Source organism: Somniosus microcephalus, chromosome 21 (assembly GCF_052327205.1).
Source record: "Somniosus microcephalus isolate GS21.2 chromosome 21, FLI_Smic_1.0, whole genome shotgun sequence".
Lineage (NCBI taxonomy): Eukaryota > Metazoa > Chordata > Chondrichthyes > Squaliformes > Somniosidae > Somniosus > Somniosus microcephalus.
In genome coordinates this window covers 76,751,366-76,773,782 of record NC_141007.1, presented here as the reverse complement: position 1 = coordinate 76,773,782, position 22,417 = coordinate 76,751,366, and the positions used below count along the sequence as shown (strand labels likewise).

Here is a 22,417-nt window from a genome sequence, read left to right as displayed (position 1 = left end):
AAGATAAAGCTGAAAAAGTGCTGGGGTATCAGGACCTCTGTAATCTCCTCCAGCACTCCAATCCTCCGAGATCTCTGTAACTTCCTCTGGCTCTACAACCCTCAAAAGGAGCTAATTGAGAAGTGATTTATACTGGTCTATAAGTTCGCTCTAACTGTACATTCTGAGCAGTGCTTCATGTTAAACCGTGACAGTAGGACAAAGACGCATAGGCCTAGAAATTAAGTATGGCCCCGCCAGCTCAGTTGCGCCCAAAAGTTTGCGCAGCGCCCGGAGCCCGTTGCGCCCACCAGAAATTCACTTTTAGCACCACAAGTCAGAACCGGGCGCTGTTCCAGGGTGTGCCCACCTCCGCTTGGGGCACTGAAAGTGAATTTCAGCGCTCCAGCTGCCGCTGCGCCACCCGATGCGGTGCGGCAGGCTGGGGTACTGCAGGCCTCCTCCTTCTCTTAAGGAGGAGCTGCCTGCAGCCGTGAGATCGCCGCTGGATTCTGCCGGCACCACGGAGAAGTGCCGGGCTCGCGGGAATCAGCCACCAATGCCGCGGGGGGGGGGTGGTGTAGGAGGCCGGGGAGGGAGGTGCGGGCAGGCGGCCGCCGAAAAAGCGGCCGGCCGCACCTCCACCTTTATGCGCCCCACTAACGCTGCATGAAGGCCGTGTTTCACGAACGTTGTTTGCGGCCGCTGCGGAAGAGGCGGCTGCAACTGAATATGGGCGTCGGGCCGGCATCGAGGCGGAACCGGGGCGCTGCGCACTCCGATGACGTCATCGGTGCCGGCGCAGCGCTACCGGCTGCCGCCGCCATTAACGCTGCACTCAATTTCCGCGCTACCAACCCCGCCGGCGCAGAAGACCTCTTTAGGCGCTAAGTGGGCGCAAGGCCCACTGAATTTCTAGGCCATAGGCTCATACAGGAAACTTTCGATTTATCGGCACCTAATTAGCCGGAAATCTCTGTTAACCGGCAAAATTCAGGAGTAGGTTCAGGTAAGTTTTACTTCATATTAGTGGCCGTTCCTGGATCTGTGGCCGTGTAACTGGGGTTCCTGCACCTGTTGCTATGCAACAGGGACACTTGGATCTGTGGCCGTGTACGGGGCTCTCGTACCTTTTAACTATACCTCTCTGTAATCCGGACTTTTTGATAAACCGGCACCACGCCGGTCCCGTCGGTGCCGGATAAAAAAGAGTTTCCTGTACTAGCAAAAGGCAAATTTAGGACTGATGCCTTTTTCATACACAGAGTGATCAACACTTGGAATGGACTTTCGGGTAGTGCAGAGCAGACTAAAAGCCTTGGAATAACTTAAGCAGTTGGATGCTGTGACTGGGGAGGGGGGTAAAAGGGAGCTTCACATTCTTTCTGAATACTTCTCCTCATCAGCATCAATCTCGTGAAAGAACTGCCTGCCCCTGCAGCACAGCTTGTATTGGGGTGGGGAAGAGAAGAGGCATAAATCTGGCAATCAGACTCACAAACGGATCCCAAGTGAGTTTCTAAAATACAATTAAATAAAGGGCAAGCGTGTGGCTGTAAACTATAACCATAAAGCCTCTTTTATATAGGCTGGATCTGGAGCAACACATCTTTGAGGAGAAGGGAGAACAATGCTTAATATTAAAACGGTTTCCCAGAATCCTACATCTGGCACACTCGAACCTCACTCACCGGAGTTTGGTTTCCTATCATAGTTTTTAATCCCCTCAAATATCTGGCACCGTGACCTCCTTTCATAAACCCATCCCATACAGACCATTGCTCCCGCCTCTTCTCACTCCCCTCCTATTTCATGCAGTTCTGCAACGACTTTTAGCTGGAAGTTATTAGGCTGTGTCAGCCGTGGCCCAGTGGGCAGCACCCTCACTTCTGAGTCATGAAGGTTGTGGGTTCAAACCCCACTCCATGAAACTTGAGCACAAAAATTCTAGGCTGACACTCCAGTGCAGTGCTGAGGGAGTGCTGCACTGTCGGAGGTGCCGTCTTTCAGATGAGGCGTTAAACCCAGGCCCTGTCTGCTCTCTCAAGTGGATGTAAAAAATCTCATGGCACTATTTTGAAGAAGAGCAGGGGAGTTCTCCCTGTCGGTATCTGCCCAATAGTTAGCCTAAAACAGGTAATCCGGTCATTATCACATTGCTGTTTGTGGGAGCTTGCAGCTGTGTTTCCTACATTACAACAGTGACTCCATTTCAAAAAGTAATTCATCGGCTTTAAGGCGCTTTGGGACATCCGGTGGTCATGAAAGGCGCTGTAGTAAATGCAAGTCTTTCTTTCTTCTGGAACCTGTAAGCAGTCAGATTGTACAAATCATCACGCTGTGAGGACACTGCATGTGTAGAAACCCGTGTGCTATTTTTAACAAATTGGATAATGTTTTCAGATTAAATTGCTGTTCCTGCTGTTAAAAAAAAATGTCAACTACTGAACTAAAATAGTGAACAGAGACATTCCTACCCAACAGTGTTCTGATTACATGCTCAATTAGAAGAATCTTGGAGAAGAATGCAGCAAATGTGTAATTGTGTGGTCAGACTTAACTGGGGGAGGAGCTTTCAATTTTCTAGTTGCTAATGAATTGGGATTGTGAATGAAATGTATTTTATCCCCCCCAAAAAAGCGGCCTCTGATGAATTGAAGAAAATAAAAACCACACGTGCAATTTCTCTCCAATGTCTGTGCAACTAGCCGTGTGCTGTTCGGGGAGACCTGGAGCTGGAATCTCACCGTGTAATGCAGCTTGTAGTTCTTTAATGCAGAAGGATAACATGCAAATTACCTTTAGCTTCAGCACCGAGCTCCCCAGACTGCAGAATGGCACGGAGTTATTAAACCTTTGTACAAAGCACAGTGCTTTATTACCAGGGCCCTTTGCTCCCAGTCAAGTTTTAATTGATCTGATCTGCTGAGTTGAGGTTTCTGACCAGTGTGGTCCCTTGCATGTGTAATAGGTTGGGAACTGTACCATGGTAGATACTTATTAAAAGAAAGATCAAATAAAAATTGCAAGCCGGTAAGATTTGTTAGTGATTTCAGATCATAACCTCTGCCTCCATTTTTCGGATGGCAGCTGTTGGTGAATCTGCTGTTCCCAGTTACACCTCCTCTAGACCCATCTTTTGTTTCTTTACTTGTCCCATTACCATTACCACCCCCTTCCCCCTTTTGCCTTGCAGTATCATCCCTTTTGTTATTTAATCTCTCCGGCTTTCCACGCTATCACAGACCTTCCCTTTTATTCTTTCCTCCCTGCCCTCCTTTCCCAGCCTTTGTACTTGCTGAAAACCTGTTACACCTCGAACATAAAAGCAAAATACTGCGGCTGCTGAAAATCTGAAATACAAACAGAAAATGCTGGAGACACTCAGCAGGTCAGGCAGCATCTGTGGAGAGAGACAGAGTTAACGTTTCAGCTCGATGACCTTTCATCAGAACTGGTGAAGGGTCATTGATCTGAAACGTTAAATCTGTTTCTCTCTCCACAGATGCTGCCTGACCTGCTGAGTATTTCCAGCATTTTGTTTTTATTTCAGATTTCTTAGTGATGTTTTTAAAGTAAATTGCAGCAGACGGGTGAAATTCCCAAAGATAGGAAGGTTTCTGCATGGTGCTGAACACTCGTTTCCAGGCTCAGTTTGTCTGTTGTTTTTCGGTATAAAAGGTTTTGCTTTGGAGATAGATGTCTAATATGCTTCGAGACTATAGAAATGCCAACTCACTAAGTATTACTGTCCATGGAAACCATAGTCCTGAAAGGGACACTCCGGGTCTACTTTCAGGAGAAAAACGAACCCCACAGAAAGACTCCCAGATTGTTCAGCATATCTTCTACCAGACAGAAGATATCGTTATTGGTGCAAAATCCAAATGCTGCCTTGGGAAACCTCCTCCCTCCCTCTTCAATTTGTTTCCTAAGCCCCCCTCCGTCTTGCCATGTCTTTCCCCCACCTTCAGTAGTCTTCTCCAAACCTACCTCATCAACCCCACCTTCGGTCACCAACCCTGATCCTCTCTCCCTATTCCTGCTCAGCATTCAGTCAGTCCCGATGCCAATTGTCAGAGGCGCTGCCCTGTGGATCAGAGAAGCTACGTTCCAACGGACGTTATAAAATCCCACGGCACTATTCGAAGAACAGCAGGGACTTCTCTCCTGGAGCCGAGCAAAGGTCCTCCCTCGCTCAATGCCACCGAGAGAAAAACACAGATCAGATGCTTGATGGTTAATCTCATTGCTGTTGGTGGGACAAAACAACTGCTGCATTTAACGGTGCGCTGAGGCTTTTCAAAGTGACAACACACTCTAGAAATGCATTATTACTATTTATTTGAGTGATGGGCAAGCAGTGAACAAATGGTGGCTCTTGTGAATGGTCCCTTGGAATTTCTTGCTAATAAGGATCTATGAATGCAAAGAATTCTCACTTATATTGTTAAAGTTAAATTGAGGTCAATATGCAATAAGCGGGACAGCAAGCTCCATATTGATATGCATATAAGTGGATTCTACTTTTTTTGTGGAAAATGAATCTCTTCCATACATTCACATACAAACAACAGGAAAATGTAATAAAACTGTCTCTTCAGCAGGACCAGGGATCTATAATCTCTGCCAGCCAATTCAGTGTTTCAATCGGCAGGTGAAATTCTAGAGGGTCCCCTTCCAACAGCACAACAGAAAGAGCAATTACAATCGTGAAGGGAATTGGAAAATAAATATACATAATGGGATTGGGGGGAGAGTGGAGCTTGACAACATTATATTCCATCTGGTAAACAGTAGCTTCCAACAGTGTCCACTGGAACATGTTTTATAAGCCATAGATAATCGAAAATGCACAAAGCAGCTTTAACTTATTTGAGCAGCTTAAATGAAAAGGCAAGGATTTGTCAAGTTTCCATTCTAAATGCTCTCTGGAAACGGGCCAGAATTGCTAAGTCACATGTACTGCCTGTCATAAACACATGACAGTGACATGGTGTGTTGGGGCAGAGTAGAGAACTATTCCCATTCTTCATCAGAGGTGTCGTGAGACACCTCACTGAGGTCTGCTGCTAAAAACCACACCTGGCCATGACTTTCAGCATTTGGACAGCGCCTTTAATATAAAAATACATTTCAAGGCACTTCATAGAAGCGTAATTAAAAAATGGATGCTGAATCTAGGATCGAGATATTAGGCGGGTGTGTTCAAAAGCTTGGTCAAAGAGGTGGGCTTCAAAGGAAGAGGGGGAAGTGGAGAGGATGGGAGGTAATTTGAGGGGCAATAGGAGGGGCAATTGGAGGAGAGAGGGGCTCAGAGTTGCTTGAACTATGCTGCAATGGGACAGAGGTCTGTGTCCATAGCTGCCGATTTCAATCATGCCACTATGGGCACTTGTTACTAATAGGAATCCAGGCACTGCCCAACAGAAGAATACTGTTTTAGATCCTATACTTCAATAGGGCCCGTTCCCTTGCTGGGGAAGCACCACTTCTTAACTGTATTCTCGTGCCTCCTCCCGCTGGACAGAAAGTCAAGGAGAGGAAGAGCACTGAATTTCAGCGACAGCTTCTCACGGCTGAGCCACATTGAAAGGCCAAAGACGCATGCAGCTGTCAGTCCGCCGAGGGCCGTGGGCGAGGAGGAAATGGGCTGCAAGTAGCTCTCGGACCACCTCATGGGCTAGACAGACAGAAAAGAAGTTACTTAAGGGCTTAAAATTAAGCAACAAACCGAAATTCAAAAGGGGCTCATTTTCACCCTCATCGCCTGGGCAGTAGCCTGGCGAAACACAGCAGCCACCCGCTGTAGAACCAGCCTGACGTTTATCTCAGTGTGGCATTACTGCACTGTTCCACCCCCATTAGATCGACACTGTTCCGACCCCCATTAGATCGACACTGCTCCGACCCCCATTATATCGGCACTGTTCCACCCCCATTATATCGACACTGTTCCACCCCCATTATATCGACACTGCTCCGACCCCCATTATATCGACACTGCTCCGACCCCATTATATCGACACTGTTCCATCCCCATTAGATCGACACTGCTCCGACCCCCATTATATCGACACTGTTCCACCCCCATTATATCGACACTGTTCCGACCCCCATTAGATCGACACTGCTCCGACCCCCATTATATCGGCACTGTTCCACCCCCATTATATCGACACTGTTCCACCCCCATTAGATCGACACTGCTCCGACCCCCATTATATCGACACTGTTCCACCCCCATTAGATCGACACTGCTCCGACCCCCATTAGATCGACACTGCTCCGACCCCCATTAGATCGACACTGCTCCGACCCCCATTAGATCGACACTGCTCCGACCCCCATTATATCGACACTGCTCCGACCCCCATTAGATCGACGCTGCTCCGACCCCCATTATATCGACACTGCTCCGACCCCCATTATATCGACACTGCTCCGACCCCCATTATATCGACACTGTTCCACCCCCATTATATCGGCACTGCTCCACCCCCATTATATCGACACTGCTCCATCCCCCATTATATCGACACTGCTCCGACCCCCATTATATCGACACTGCTCCGACCCCCATTATATCGACACTGTTCCGACCCCCATTATATCGACACTGCTCCGACCCCCAGTAGATCGACACTGCTCCGACCCCCATTATATCGACACTGCTCCGATCCCATTAGATCGACACTGCTCCGACCCCCATTATATCGGCACTGCTCCGACCCCCATTATATCGACACTGCTCCGACCCCCATTATATCGACACTGCTCCGACCCCCATTATATCGACACTGTTCCGACCTCCATTATATCGACACTGCTCCGACCCCCGTTATATCGACACTGTTCCGACCCCCATTATATCGACACTGCTCCGACCCCCATTATATCGACACTGTTCCGACCCCCATTATATCGACACTGTTCCGACCCCCATTATATCGACACTGTTCCACCCCCATTATATCGACACTGTTCCACCCCCATTATATCGGCACTGCTCCGACCCCCATTATATCGACACTGCTCCGACCCCCAATATATCGACACTGTTCCGACCCCCATTATATCGACACTGCTCCGACCCCCATTATATCGACACTGTTCCGACCCCCATTATATCGACACTGCTCCGACCCCTATTATATCGACATTGCTCCGACCCCCATTATATCGACATTGCTCCGACCCCCATTATATCGACACTGTTCCGACCCCCATTATATCGACACTGTTCCGACCCCCATTATATCGACACTGCTCCGACCCCCATTATATCGACACTGCTCCGACCCCTATTATATCGACATTGCTCCGACCCCCATTATATCGACATTGCTCCGACCCCCATTATATCGACACTGTTCCGACCCCCATTATATCGACACTGTTCCGACCCCATTATATCGACACTGCTCCGACCCCCATTATATCGACACTGCTCTGACCCCCATTATATCGACACTGTTCCGACCCCCATTATATCGACACTGCTCCGACCCCCATTATATCGACACTGCTCCGACTCCCATTATATCGACATTGCTCCGACCCCCATTATATCGACACTGCTCCGACCCCCATTACATCGACACTGTTCCACCCCATTATATCGACACTGCTCTGACCCCCATTATATCGACACTGCTCTGACCCCCATTATATCGACACTGTTCCGACCCCCATTATATCGACACTGTTCCGACCCCCATTATATCGACACTGTTCCGACCCCATTATATCGACACTGTTCCGACCCCCATTATATCGACACTGCTCCGACCCCCATTATATCGAAACTGCTCCGACCCCCATTATATCGACACTGCTCCGTCCCCCATTATATCGACACTGGTCCGACCCCCATTATTTCGACACTGCTCCGACCCCCATTATATCGACACTGCTCTGACCCCCATTATATCGACACTGGTCCGACCCCCATTATATCGACACTGTTCCACCCCCATTATATCGACACTGCTCCGACCCCATTATATCGACACTGCTCCGACCCCCATTATATCGACACTGCTCCGACCCCCATTATATCGACACTGCTCTGACCCCCATTATATGGACACTGCTCCGACCCCCATTATATCGACACTGCTCCGACCCCCATTATATCGACACTGCTCCGACCCCCATTATATCGACACTGTTCCGACCCCCATTATATCGACACTGCTCCGACCCCCATTATATCGACACTGCTCCGACCCCCATTATATTGACACTGCTCCGACCCCCATTATATTGACACTGCTCCGACCCCCATTATATCGACACTGCTCTGACCCCCATTATATGGACACTGCTCCAACCCCCATTATATCAACACTGTTCCACCCCCATTATATCGACACTGCTCTGACTCCCGTTATATCGACACTGCTGTGACCCCATTATATCGACACTGCTCCGACCCCATTATATCGACACTGTTCCGACCCCCATTATATCGACACTCTTCCACCCCCATTATATCAACACTGCTCCGACCCCCATTATATCGACACTGCTCCGACCCCCATTATTTCAACACTGTTCCGACTCCCATTATATCGACACTGCTCCGACCCCCATTATATCGACACTGCTCCGACCCCCATTATATCGACACTGCTCCGACCCCCATTATATCGACTCTGCTCCGACCCCCATTATATCGACACTGCTCCGACCCCCATTATATCGACTCTGCTCCGACCCCCATTATATCGACACTGCTCTGAGCCCCATTATATCGACACTGCTCCGACCCCCATTATATCGACACTATTCCAACCCCCATTATATCGACACTGTTCCAACCCCCATTATATCGACACTGCTCCGACCCCCATTATATCGACACTGCTCCGACCCCCATTATATCGACACTGCTCCGACCCCCATGATATCGACACTGCTCCGACCCCCATTATATCGACACTGCTCTGAGCCCCATTATATCGACACTATTCCAACCCCCATTATATCGACACTGTTCCAACCCCCATTATATCGACACTGTTCCAACCCCCATTATATCGACACTGCTCTGACCCCCATTATATCGACACTGCTCCGACCCCCATTATATCGACACTGCTCTGACCCCCATTATATCGACACTGCTCCGACCCCCATTATATCGACACTGTTCCAACCCCCATTATATCGACACTGTTCCAACCCCCATTATATCGACACTGTTCCAACCCCCATTATATCGACACTGTTCCACCCCCATTAGATCGACACTGCTCCGACCCCCATTATATCGACTCTGCTCCGACCCCCATTATATCGACACTGTTCCAACCCCCATTATATCGACACTGTTCCACCCCCATTATAGCGACACTGCTCCGACCCCCATTATATCGACACTGCTCCGACCCCCATTATATCGACACTGCTCCGACCCCCATTATATCGACACTGCTCCGACCCCCATTATATCGACACTGCTCCGACCCCCATTATATCGACACTGCTCTGACCCCCATTATATCGACACTGTTCCGACCCTATTGATACTATTGAAATAGAGTTGGAACCATTCGGATTGGAGAATCCACTGGGAAGTTGTGGTTCTCGGTGCTCAACGTCTTGAGAACTTTGGGGACAATATCCTATTGCATTTTTAATAGGAAAGTTAAATTGAACATGCCACCAAGAACCTCGGGGCAAATACAAAGGAGGTGGTTCAAAATTTAGTGTTGTATTAAAAGTCGCGCTTTGTGGGTTGAGTTAATGCAGGTTGAAAGTAATTTATCTAAATCATACATTCGAGGCACAACCTGTACCTAATTTGCTGAACAGTATTCAATAATTAGAGCAAGTGGAGTCGCTGGTTGCTAAATAGTCCGTAAGAAAGAGGATGCACAATAAGATTAAATAGCAGATATAGAAGAAACAACACGACGTCACAAGAGCTCATGAGCTTGGTTCACTGATGTCTCATTATTGATGGTGAGTGCGGCAACATCAAAAGTTTTAATTTTTATTGAGGTGAAAGAGTAAGCCCCATAGAGCAGGACATCAGCAGGGCAGAAGAGATTAAAAGAGAAGACGAGATCAATCAAGAATGAATGATTAGGTGAACCCCAAGCTCTGATTTTAAGGGCCTGCAGATTGTAAGAGGAGGGAGGGCAGAAGTAAGCTTTGAGGTCCTGTGAAAAATTAATTAGAGGGTACCACAGTCTTGATTTGAATAAGGTGAGGATGTGAAGAGATGGACAGAATATTTGGTCTTTAAATGCAGCCTATGAACATCCTAGAGCTGCCACTAGTTACGTTCAACTTAAAAAAAAATTCACTCATGATATGTGGGCACACTGGCAAGGCTAGCATTTATTGCCCATCCCTAGTTGCCCTCGAGAAGATGGTGGTTGCCCTGAATCAACTGAGCGGCCTGCGGGTGGTGCTGTCCAGGGAGAGTATAAATACTTGGGCACGGGCCCAGCTTGCGCAGGACATTCTTAACAGGAACTAGTGAAGGACACAACTAGACCTCCATGTTGTAAAACAGTTGATTAAAGCTTTGTTTAACGCTTAGACCAAGTGCCTAGTAGTTTTCTTACGTCAGTGGTGCGCCACCTTCTTGAACCGCTGCAGTCCGTGTGGTGAAGGTGCTCCCACAGTGCTGTTAGGGAGGGAGTTCTAGGATTTTGACCCAGTGACAATGAAGGAACGGCAATATACTTCCAAGTCAGGATGGTGTGTGACTTGGAGGGGAACTTGGAGGTGGTGGTGCTCCCATGCGCCTGCTGCCCTTGTCCTTCTAGATGGTAGAGGTCACGGGTTCGGGAGGTGCTGCCAAAGAAGCCTTGGTGAGTTGCTGCAGTGCATCTTGTAGATGGTTTACACTGCAGCCACGGTACGCCGGTGGTGAATGTTTAAGATGGTGGGTGGGGTGCCAATCAAGAGGGCTGCTTTGTTCTGGATGGTGTTGAGCTTCTTGAGTGTTGCTGGAGCTGCACTCATCCAGACAAGTGGAGAGTATTCCAGTCCTGACAAAGTGCACTCAAGACGTTACAGGACTTCCGGTTTCACCCAAGCTGTACTTGTCCGAGCTATGAAACAGATGCATTGGTACAGCATGAAGCTGCCCTATTTTTCATCAAAGTGCTGGCATTAAGAATTATACAACACAAGTAAGGCCATCGTTAGAGGTTAGCAAGATTTGATGTACGGATGGTTGGGAACTACCTTCTGTGCTGTATGATTGTAAGATACTATACTGTATACAAAATTAGCAGCAGGAGGAACAGGGGCCATGGGTAAAGAATGAGAGACAAGAAAAGTTGTGATGGGGAGAGAGAGAGAGAGTTTGGAGGCTAGAATTGGGAGAGAGATGGCCCATCGGATGACCAGCTTTCTCCTGCACCCTGTTCTGGAGAGCTTCCCCAGATATAGGAGCAGTACAGGACGACTCAGGCGCGATAAAGAGTTCTGAGGATTTCAGCAGACAATGTTTCTGTGCTGTGATCTGGTCATGTGTAGTTAATAAGCTGACCAGATCACAGCACAGAAACATTATCTGCTGAAATCCTCAGAACTCTTTATCGAGCCTGAGTCGTCCTGGATGGCGAATAGCAGTAAAACAGCGGCCAGAGCAACCAATCTGCCAAATATGGATGTCGGAGGAAACAGTGGATGAGTGACTGTGAAAGGCTGTATAGGAGGGCTAGCTTAAAAACCTGCTGGCACTGGATTTGTATCAGTACGTGAACCATTTAGGGAGCCAAAATGAGCGTTACGTTCTGAAATGGTTCACTGCAAAGAGCCCATCACCAGTCAGTCCATGACAAACAAGTTGGCGTTTCAGTTGTGGAAACGTCTTCAAAACCCGGAATGATAACTCACCACAGACGCTGCCTGAGCATTTCCAGCACTTTCGGTTTTTGTTTCAGATTTGCAGCAACCTCAGTATTTTGCTTTTTATTATTCAGTCCACGTGCAGGTATAGACCAGAACAAAACAGTACAATAGGAAGTGGGGAAAAAGGAAAATTAGACTTAAAGATTGATTCACCACCTAATAATGGTCAAACCTTGAAAACAAGTTTATATTTCACAATTTGTGCAGCCACTTAATTTAAAAAAAAAAGTCATTCAGTAAATGTTTTGGAGTAGTGACATCAACAGAGTACATTTTAGCCCTTACAAAACATTGCATTTATATAGCGCCTTTAACGTAGTAAAACGTCCCGCGGCGCTTCACAGGAGCGGTTATCAAACAACATTTGACACCGAGCCACATAAGGAGATATTAGGGCAGGTGACCAAAAGCTTGGTCAAAGAGGTAGGTTTTAAGGAGCATCTTAAAGGAGGAGAGAGGTAGAGAGGCGGAGAGATTTAGGGAGGGAATTCCAGAGCTTAGGATCCAGACAGCTGAAGGCACGGCCACCAATGGTGGAGCGATTATAATCAGGGATGCGCAAGAGACCGGAATTGAAGGATCACAGATATCTCGGAGGGTCGTTGGGCTGGAGGAGATTACAGAGATAGGGAGGGGCGAAACCATGGAGTGATTTGAAAACAAGGATGAGAATTTTAAAATCAAGGCGTTGTCAGCCCAGGCACCAATGTGGGTCAGTGAGTACAAGGGTGATGGGTGGATGCCAATGCCGTATAAAATTACCTCTGCAGCCAATGAGGGGCGTGATCCAGGAGCTCGGCCTGTCCCGAAATTTCTCTGTTAGAGTGTCATTATCTATTTAAATGAATGCATTCATTCAAATAACCAGACTTGCATATTCTCTCAGGTTAAGTGGTTACAAGGTGTAACTCAAGAAAGATTTGTAGTGCTGGCCGTCTAGCTTAGAATACGTTTCAGTAACATCCCTTTATTAAATTCCTACAGCATTCATTCACATTGAAGATGTCTTCTTGCCAAGCAACTGTCTTGTCTCTTTACACATTAACATCTTTCTTTATATTATTAATTAAATATGTTACGCTGCACTTTACAACGTTTCATCTAAAAATGGATTTTCTTTTGGCAAATGCGCTATAATCTAAATGACCAGACAACGGAAGATTACCATTTAGATGGGAAATAAAGCAGTTTCAGCTGATGCATCACATTCTTGTAATAACAGAAAACAAACTCAACGTCCCCTTACGACAGTAATTCCTTACTAAAATCATCATGAAATGAACATGGCATGTAGTGTACAGTGCCATAGCTTTGTATAACTTTCAAGGGGGAATTGGATATATACTTAATGTAAGAACATAAGACGTAGGAGCAGGAGAAGGTCATTTGGCCCCTCGAGCCTGCTCCGCCATTCAATAAGATCATGGCTGATCTGATCTTGGCCTCAACTCCACTTCCCTGCCTGCTCCCCATAACCTTCGACTCCCTTACCATTCACAAATCTGTCCATCTCCACCTTAAATATATTCAGTGACCCAGCCTCCACAGCTCTCTGGGGAAGAGAATTCCAAAGTTTCACAACCCTCTGAGAGAAGAAATTCCTCCTCATTTCCGATTTAAAAGTGTTTCCTCTTATTCTGAAATTATGCCCCCTAGCTCTAGATTCCCCCACGAGGGGAAACATCCTCTCTACATCTACCCTGTCGAGCCCCTTCAGAATCTTATATGTTTCAATAAGATCCCCTCTCATTCTTCTAAACTCCAATGAGTATAGGCCCAACCTGCTCAACCTTTCTTCATAACACAACGCCGTCATCTCCAGAATCAACCTCGTGAACCTTCTCTGAACTGCCTCCAATGCAAGTATATCCTTCCTTAAATATGGAGACCACAACTGTACGCAGTACTCCAGGTGTGGTCTCACCAACGCCCTGTACAGTTGTAGCAAGATATTACCCCCAACCCCATGAGCTCTTATCTTGTGTAGTAACCTTTTATGTGGCACCTTATCGAATGCCTTCTGGAAATTCAAATACACCACATCAACTGGTTCCCCTTTATCCACCCTGCTCGTTACATCCTCAAAGAACTCCAGCAAATTTGTCAAACATGATTTCCCTTTCATAAAACCATGCTGACTCTGCTTGACTATATTATGATTTTCTAAATGTCCTGCTACCACTTCCTTAATGATGGACTCCAGCATTTTCCCAATGACAGATGTTAGGCTAACTGGTCGATAGTTGCCTGCTTTCTGTCTCCCTCCTTTCTTAAATAGGGGCGTTACATTTGTGGTTTTCCAGTCCGCTGGGACCTCTCCTGAATCCAGGGAATTTTGGTAGATTACAACCAATGCATCCACTATCTCTGCAGCCACCTTTTAAGACTCTCGGATGCAGGCCATCAGGTCCAGGGGACTTGTCCACCTTTAATCCCATTAGTTTGCCTAGTACTTTCTCTCTAGCGCTAGTGATTGTTTTGAGTTCCCCCCCCCACCCCAATCGCCCCTTGATTATCCATTATTAGGATGGTTTTAGTGTCTTCTACTGTGAAGACTGATACAAAATATTTGTTCAAAGTCTCCGCCATTTCCCTGTTTCCCATTATTACTTCCCCAGACTCATCCTCTAGGGGACCAACATTTACTTCAGCTACTCTCTTCCTTTTTATATACCCATAGAAGCTCTTACTGTCTGTTTTTATATTTCTTGCTAGCTCACTCTCATAAGCTATCTTCTCTCTCTATCATTTTTTTAGTCGTCCTTTGCTGGTTTTTAAAATTTCCCAATCCTCTGGCCTTTCACTATTCTTTGCAACATGGTATGCTTTTGTTTTCAATTTGATACCATCCTTTACTTCCTTAGTTAGCCATGGATGGTTCATCCTTCTCTTAGAGTCTTTCTTTCTCACTGGAATATATCTTTGCTGAGAGTTATGAAATATCTCCTTAAATGTTTGCCACTGCTTTTCTACAGTCTTACCCTGTAATATATTTGTAAAGGATAGCTTTGCAGGACAAGCAGGAAAGAGCAGGAGAATGGGACTAATTGGAGAGCTCTTTCAAAGAGCCGGCACAGGCACGATGGGCTGAATGGCCTCCTTCTGTGCTGCATTATATTTCAGTAACAAGACAAGTCGAGGAGCAGAACGGCCCATTTGTCCCATTGAAGCTAGAACGTTTAGGAGTGAAATGAGGAAGTGCTTTTTCACACAAAGGGTAGTGGAAATCTGGATTTCCCTCCCCCAAAAGGCTGTGGATACTGGGGGTCAATTGAAATGTTCAGGACCGAGATGGACAGATTTTTATTAGGTATGGGTAGCGAGGGATATGGATCAATGGAGCGGAGGTACCGATCAGCCATAATCTAACTGAATGGAAGAACAGGCTTGAGGGGCTGAATGGCCTCCTTCCCTATGTTCCTCATATACAGGTACTCCCTGCAATTTATCTCTTGGAATAGTTTTCATTAGTATACCTGTTATTTATTCTAGTCTAATGGGCCTCTCTATTTATCTGGGTCAGAGTAGTCTTTTTTAAATATAGGCATTAAATTTCTTTCCTTCCAGGAAACTCTTTCAGGAGTCCGACTGATTCCTTCAGAACCATAGCCATTGCCCTGCAAACCTTCTCCTCAGTCTCCTTCCGAACCCTAGGACATCATCTGGCCCACAGATGTGCTTATACTTAAGTCTCTAAGTTGAAGTAACCTCTGCCACATTGACTTCAAAATCCGCCAAGGCACAGAGTGTACTGCAGAAATTTGACAGCAACTTACTCTTTTTCTCTTTGGGGAGCCCTTCTCGAAAATATTAATTTAATGTAATATTTTAACTTATTAGCTTCACCTTCAGGCAGCAAATGCACATAGGAACCGGAGGAGGCCATTCAGCCCCTCGATCCTGTTCCACTAATCAATTAGATCACGGCTGATCTGTATCTTAACTCCATCTACCCACCTTGCTTCCATAACCCTTAATACCCTTACCCAACAAAAATCCCTGAGATTTCATAATCTGCATCACTTCCATGCATGTCCTGGAGAGTGGATGACACCATTTTAGATTGGTTTTACGAAGATGATGATACGGGGGGAGAAGATTCAAAATGTAAATAAATCAGAGCACTGAATATCAAACTGTGAGCGTGCTGGAAATGTGGAAATAGTCGAAGCACATGGCAGGTCAATCGGCATCTGAAAGGGTAAGGTGGGCTCATGTTCCAGGTGGGCTCATGTTCCAGGTGGGGCTCATGTTCCAGGTGAGCTCATGTTCCAGGTGGGGCTCATGTTCCAGGTGGGCTCATGTTCCAGGTGGGGCTCATGTTCCAGGTGGGCTCATGTTCCAGGTGGGCTCATGTTCCAGGTGGGGCTCATGTTCCAGGTGAGCTCATGTTCCAGGTGGGGCTCATGTTCCAGGTGGGCTCATGTTCCAGGTGAGCTCATGTTCCAGGTGGGGCTCATGTTCCAGGTGAGCTCATGTTCCAGGTGGGGCTCATGTTCCAGGTGGGCTCATGTTCCAGGTGGGCTCATGTTCCAGGTGGGGCTCATGTTCCAGGTGGGCTCATGTTCCAGGTGGGGCTCATGTTCCAGGTGGGGCTCATGTTCCAGGTGGGCTCATGTTCCAGGTGGGCTCATGTTCCAGGTGAGCTCATGTTCCAGGTGGGCTCATGTTCCAGGTGGGCTCATGTTCCAGGTGGGGCTCATGTTCCAGGTGAGCTCATGTTCCAGGTGGGCTCATGTTCCAGGTGGGGCCCTGCATCAGAACTCATGATGAAGAGCTCATCTGAAATGTTAGCGTGCTTTGACTGTAAATATAAAGCATTAGCCGCAGAATTTGAGTGTTGGGACTCTCCGCCGGAGACTAGCTTCTGCTGACCCATGCACTGGAGCTTCACCCAGGAGAACGGATTCCCTTCCTTTGCCATTCAGACATTGCAGCTCGAGCATCAATCAAGGAACAGTACCGACCTGTGCCTAACAGGACACATAAAGCAAGGCTGGATAAATCCCTTGTTCAATCATCCGCGACAAGTCTAATGAAGTCTGTATGTGCCATTATCCATCAGGGCAGGGTAATTGTAGTAGATCCATATTATCTCTGGTTTCACTCCTTCAGAGCTATTTTATTGCACAAATTAGTCAATAATTTAAAATGAAAACCTTGGCTTTATTCTCCTGACTGCTGATTTATTCTCGTTAGGAAGGAGACCATTTAACGAGGTGACAGAGGAGTGTCAGCCAATCTCAAGCACTAAAACCAACAAGGCCAGAATGTTTCCACCGTGAGCCCTGCCAGGCTACAACGGGTAATATTACAATGCAGACAGCCGAAAGGTTAACACATTTGCACTCATCAACCAATGCGTGGCATTCATAAGGCTGCTGCACTCACTTGCAACGCTGGGAAAATGGCCGTGGCTTCTCCGTCTTCAGCACAACTTGGCATGCCCTTCTATTGCAGCAGATATAATTTAACTTACCCAGTTTATCTACAGTTCAGATGGACCCATGCACAACCAAGTGAACTACTAAACTTCCTTTTGGGGATTCAACAGGATTGTTGGATGTTCTGCAGCTTGACTTTCAGAAGGTATTCATCAAGGTGCCGCAGAGGAGACTTGAGAGTTAAGCAAAAACTCTTGGGGTGACACAGGAATCAGGAAATTGGGAATTTGGTTAGATACTAGGAAACAAAAGACCATGGTAGAAGTTCCAATGGCCAGCAGTGGCTAGTGGAGTATGGAAGGCATCAATCGTGGCACCTCTGCTACTCGTAACACTCAAGAATAATCTCGATGAACACATTCAAATTCAAGCGTCTACTTTTACAGGTGATGCCAAGTTGTGTGGAAAATACAAAGTATTCTAAAGAGACTGAGTAACTGGGCAGATACATTGCAAATGAGGTGCAATTTTGAATGGTGTAGTAAAAATAACAAATGTGATTGGACAATAAATGGTATTTTGTTCAGTAAGATAAATCCAGAGAGGACTAGCTGTAATGGCTAACCAAATACTGACAGTGTCATAAAGGCAAATCAAATGTTGGGGTGTATACGAGTAAGAGTCCAAGTACGTGAAGGATAATGAGACCACATGCATATCTCTGTACTCATTTGAAGCCACTGTAGTTACAGAAAAGAGATAGAAGCTATGGACACAGAGAATGGGGAAAAGTAAGATTTCAGCCTTTATATCATTGAACTATAAAGGGACTGAGGAATTTAAATCCATTTTCATTAGAAGTGATGATTTGGGAAGAAGAACATGATTGGAGTTGTTAATATAATGAAGGGAATCAAGAAGTTGTAGGTGGAGAGAAATTTTGTGCAAAGGTAGGATCAGAGAACAGGATTAGTTTATAAACTTAAAACAAAGAATAACTTCCCCATAGATGAGAAGTGGTTAGATGGAGCCCTGGAGACCTGAATGACCTTTTCTCATTGCTACATTCTTAAATTCATATCATTTGAGTGAACGATTCACTTTCCCTGCACTGTACAACTTAGAAATGATTAAAACCAGTCATTACCATGAACAGGTGCAGCAAAAGGACATCCTCTCGAGGCACATCCAGAGTAATGACAGCCACTATACTACAGACAGGTGCTGGAGCTCTCCAATTTCCTTTTCCCCCACTCTCCGGGACCGAAGGCTGGTCTTTGTGAAAGCAGATCCCTCACCCCAACCCACCCCCCACCCCCTGACTCTCCTGCAAAAATAAATACTCAGGAGTGAGGAAGAGGGAAGTGATCAAGACCTACTTACCAGTGCTGGTGGAATCTCACAACGCAGTCGACCTGTGAACATATCGTTCCAGTAAACCCTCTGTGAAGAGAAAGTAAAACGTAACTATCAAAGGAATTATGTGTAAAAGAATTCCTAGTGTCTCTGCATGAACGCGCAAAGACTAAATACACGTTAAAGGACCTTCCCATGTAGTAAGAACTCTGAATGGACATTTTTGCTGGATAGATAGATCCTTTGATTTTATTGCGTCGATCCTTTCCACAGGAGACAAACACCACAGCCCCCAGCACAGGTGCTTGAGAAATGAGTACAAGTTGCTCCACTGCCAGTAGAGCTTGGCCCTGCTCTCAAATACTGGTGCAGCTACTTCAAGTGTCTTGGGTATCTAGCAAAGCCGGTTTACAGTATGTACGTGAAGCAAGTAGAAGAGGTCCAAGATTACTGTACATCAACTGCTCTCCCCCTCCCCACCAGCCACTGTGTATTTAGCAGAGTGAACACTATTTTACAAATCTACTGTTGGGGAACCTTTCACTCCTTCTCCTCCCCCAACACAATCTAGCAAGTGATAGAATGGCTCAATATGATTCTCAGTGCGTGCTGCCAGTAGGTCATCAGGCAGACTGTCAAGCAGACTGAAACTGCTGCAATCAAAACAGCAAGCTCGCCTTTCTACTTGCTGTGAATTTTTTTTACAGAAATGCCCAGATAGATACAGATATGATGTAAAAATTCTTCATCTGTACAGAACTCCTGTCAACTTTTTCCATTATAAATTTGTTGGTCCACATTTATAATAAAAACTGCTTCCCAAGCTTGTCACGCTTGAGTCTCCTGCAGCGCCACCACAGGCAGGGGGCTGTAATTACAGTGTGACAAGTTTACATAGCCATTGTAAATGCGCATAAGAAATGTTAATGGAAATAGAAAAATAACAAAATGCATGACTTTAAAATAGGGAGGCATTCCATCAACATGCCCTGGTCCCATTATCCCCCACCCTCTAACCCTGCTTTACACTTTCCACATGCAATACCACAGGAGATCAGCTAGTAGATAGATATATAGCTATATCTTATAGATAGACAGATGGATCATTTTTATTGAATGCGAAAGCCTATGCACAGAGGTAAGAGAGTCTCCAATTGCTGAAGAAACTCCAGGTATGATTGCATGTGGAACGGAGGTGTTTACTAATAAATAGTATTGGTGGTCAGAATACAACAGCACTTAGCCTTTCGCATACCCCTTTCCTGTCCTCCCTAGAACTCACTGGCTCTTGCCTTATATACCCAACTACACCCTCTCTGCACCCCCAAAAACTCCTGCAGCGCAGACTCCCAGCTTCAAAATAGGCTGCAGCTACAATAGGCCAAGCACTGGTAGTAATCAAGACACACTGCTGACTTTACTATCTGGTAAGCTGCTTATGAAGGAATCATCCTTTCCAAGCTCAGCTATGACAGCTTTCTACCATCTCTGGTAGTAGACTAGCATTAGCTTTCCGTTAGGACTGTCCATCATTGCGATATCCCAGTATTACCTGTTATTTAATTTGGTTTCTGTCTGTCAGTGAGTTTCGCATGTTTTGGATAGGTCAATATGTAGAAGAGAGTGTCTGAATAGAAATGCTAAATGAAGCAGTCCTGCTCCACTTCCAACAATGCTACTGATGGCAACTCTCAACATGTTCATGGGCTTCCCATCAACATTTTTTTTAAATTAAGAGATCGCCCCTGGGTGGCTGAACGCCCAGATCTCTTTCTTACTCTACCTTCTTTAATGCTATTCCCTGAAGGGTGTATGTATGTTGAGCATTCACCCTGCCCATGTGTATAACACTGCACTTTTCCAAATTTAACATCATTTGCCAGTCATAAGCCCAATCTCCCAACATATCAAGAGCTGCCTGAAGCAGTCGAAGTAGAATTTTAGTAATGGATCCATCGCTGGTCACAATGTAAACTATCTGTCTGAGGTGATCATCTGGCAGTTTGAGCTGCACCACAAATCGGTGCTACACCACATTGCAATTTCCACCTTGTAAGCATTCATCAGCCCAGCTTAATCCCTTTCCCATAACCTGCATTTTTCTACCTGAATCCCTCAACATAGCTCTATCCTATTTCATATTCTGAAATTGCAATGTACGTGTGTATTAATGTTTGGAACCGTGTCAGACCATTCCAGCTCAAGTTTGTTAAAAATATTATGTACAAAGAAAGTAGCTAGCAGTCATATCTACACATAGACCACTTTAGATGTCAGAAGTGAAGGCTACAGAATAGACTATTTAAAACCACTTTGTATCTACATGGTACAATTTAAATTTAACAAATCCTTGGATGTAAAAATGTTGTTAGACTCCGCAGAGAGCGAGAATGTGTAATACACATACTGAGTAAAATCAACAGTGCACCAGCCTCTCAGTCAACAGTCATTGTACAGTTGTCATAACAAGGTAGTCAATACGTGCTTTTTACACTGATGCCTGCATCATTCTGATCATGGAATGTTGGTACTGATCTGCTAGCTCCCTTATTTAGAATCAGAGAATGGTTACAGCACAGAAGGAGGCCATTTGGCCCGTCGAGTCTTTGCCGGCTCTCTGCAAGAGCGCTTCAGTTAGTCCCACTCCCCCGCCCTTTCCCCGTAGCCCTGCAAATTTCTTTCCTTCAGGTACTTATCCAATTCCCTTTTCAAAGCCACGATTGAGTCTGCCTCCACCACCTTTTCAGGCCGTGCATTCCAGATCGAAACACTTGCTGCATAAAAACGATTTTCCTCATGTCGCCTTTGGTTCTTCTGCCAATCACCTTAAATCTGTATCCTCTGGTTCTCGACCCTTCTGCCAATGGGAACAGTTTCTCTCTATCTACTCTGTCCAGACCCCTCATGATTTTGAACACCTCTATCAAATCTTCTCTCAACCTTCTCTGCTCTAAGGAGGACAACCCCAGCTTCTCCAGTCTGTCCACGTAACTGAAGACCCTCATCTCTGGATCCATTCTTGTAAATCTTTTCTGTACCCTCTCCAAGACCTTTACATCCTTCCTAAAGTGCGGTGTCCAGAATTTACAACTTTTAATTTAGAAAAACATCTCAAGCTGCTTCACAGAAGCACAATTAGATATCAATGAGCGAAAGAAAGCAATATTAGGAGTGATGACCAAAAGCGTGGTCAATGAGGTGAGTTTTAAGGAGGGTCTTAAAGGAAGAGAATGAGGTGGAGAGGCGGAGGGATTTAGGGAGGGGTTTCCAGAGGAAGTGGCTGAAGGCACAGCTGCCAATGGTGGAGCATGGGGGGTGGGGGGGGGGGGTGGATGCACAAGAGACTGGAGTCATACGAATGGTTGTAGGGCTGGAGGAGATTACAGAGATAGGAAGAGGAGACACCATGGAGGGATTTAAACACAGGGAGAAGAATTTAAAATCTGTGGATGTTAGCGGACTTGGACCAAAGACAAGAGTGACGGGTACGCAGAAGTTGTTCTTGGAGAGGTGCTGGAGGAGGATGGTGTGGTCGACCTAGTCAAAGGCTGCAGAGGGTTCAAGAGGACAAGGAGGGAAAATGTACCACAGTCACGGAGGATGGAGTTTGGTACTTCCATTAGGGCCGTTTCAGTGTTGTGGCAGGGACAGAAACCTGATTGGAAAGATTTTAACTTGAAGTTGCGGGAAAGTTAGGCTCGGATTTGGAAGGCGTAACGTGTTCAAGGACTTTGGACAGAGTGCTCGACGGCAGGTTGTTGAGAAACCGGGAGATGATGGCGATTTTGAAAGGGAGGGGTGCAAGGACCAGAAAG

General features: G+C 46.1%; 1 protein-coding gene across 1 annotated transcript in view; it reads right to left on the bottom strand.

Annotated features, from left to right (window-relative positions):
• LOC147102984 (ran GTPase-activating protein 1-like) overlaps positions 1 to 22,417 on the bottom strand; it is a 734,758-nt gene that overhangs the window by 518,214 nt on the left and 194,127 nt on the right. Inside the window, exon 3 of the mRNA XM_085964117.1 lies at positions 18,630 to 18,689. Coding sequence (XP_085820243.1) covers positions 18,630 to 18,689 — 60 coding nt within the window. The remainder of the gene's footprint in view (positions 1 to 18,629; positions 18,690 to 22,417) is intronic.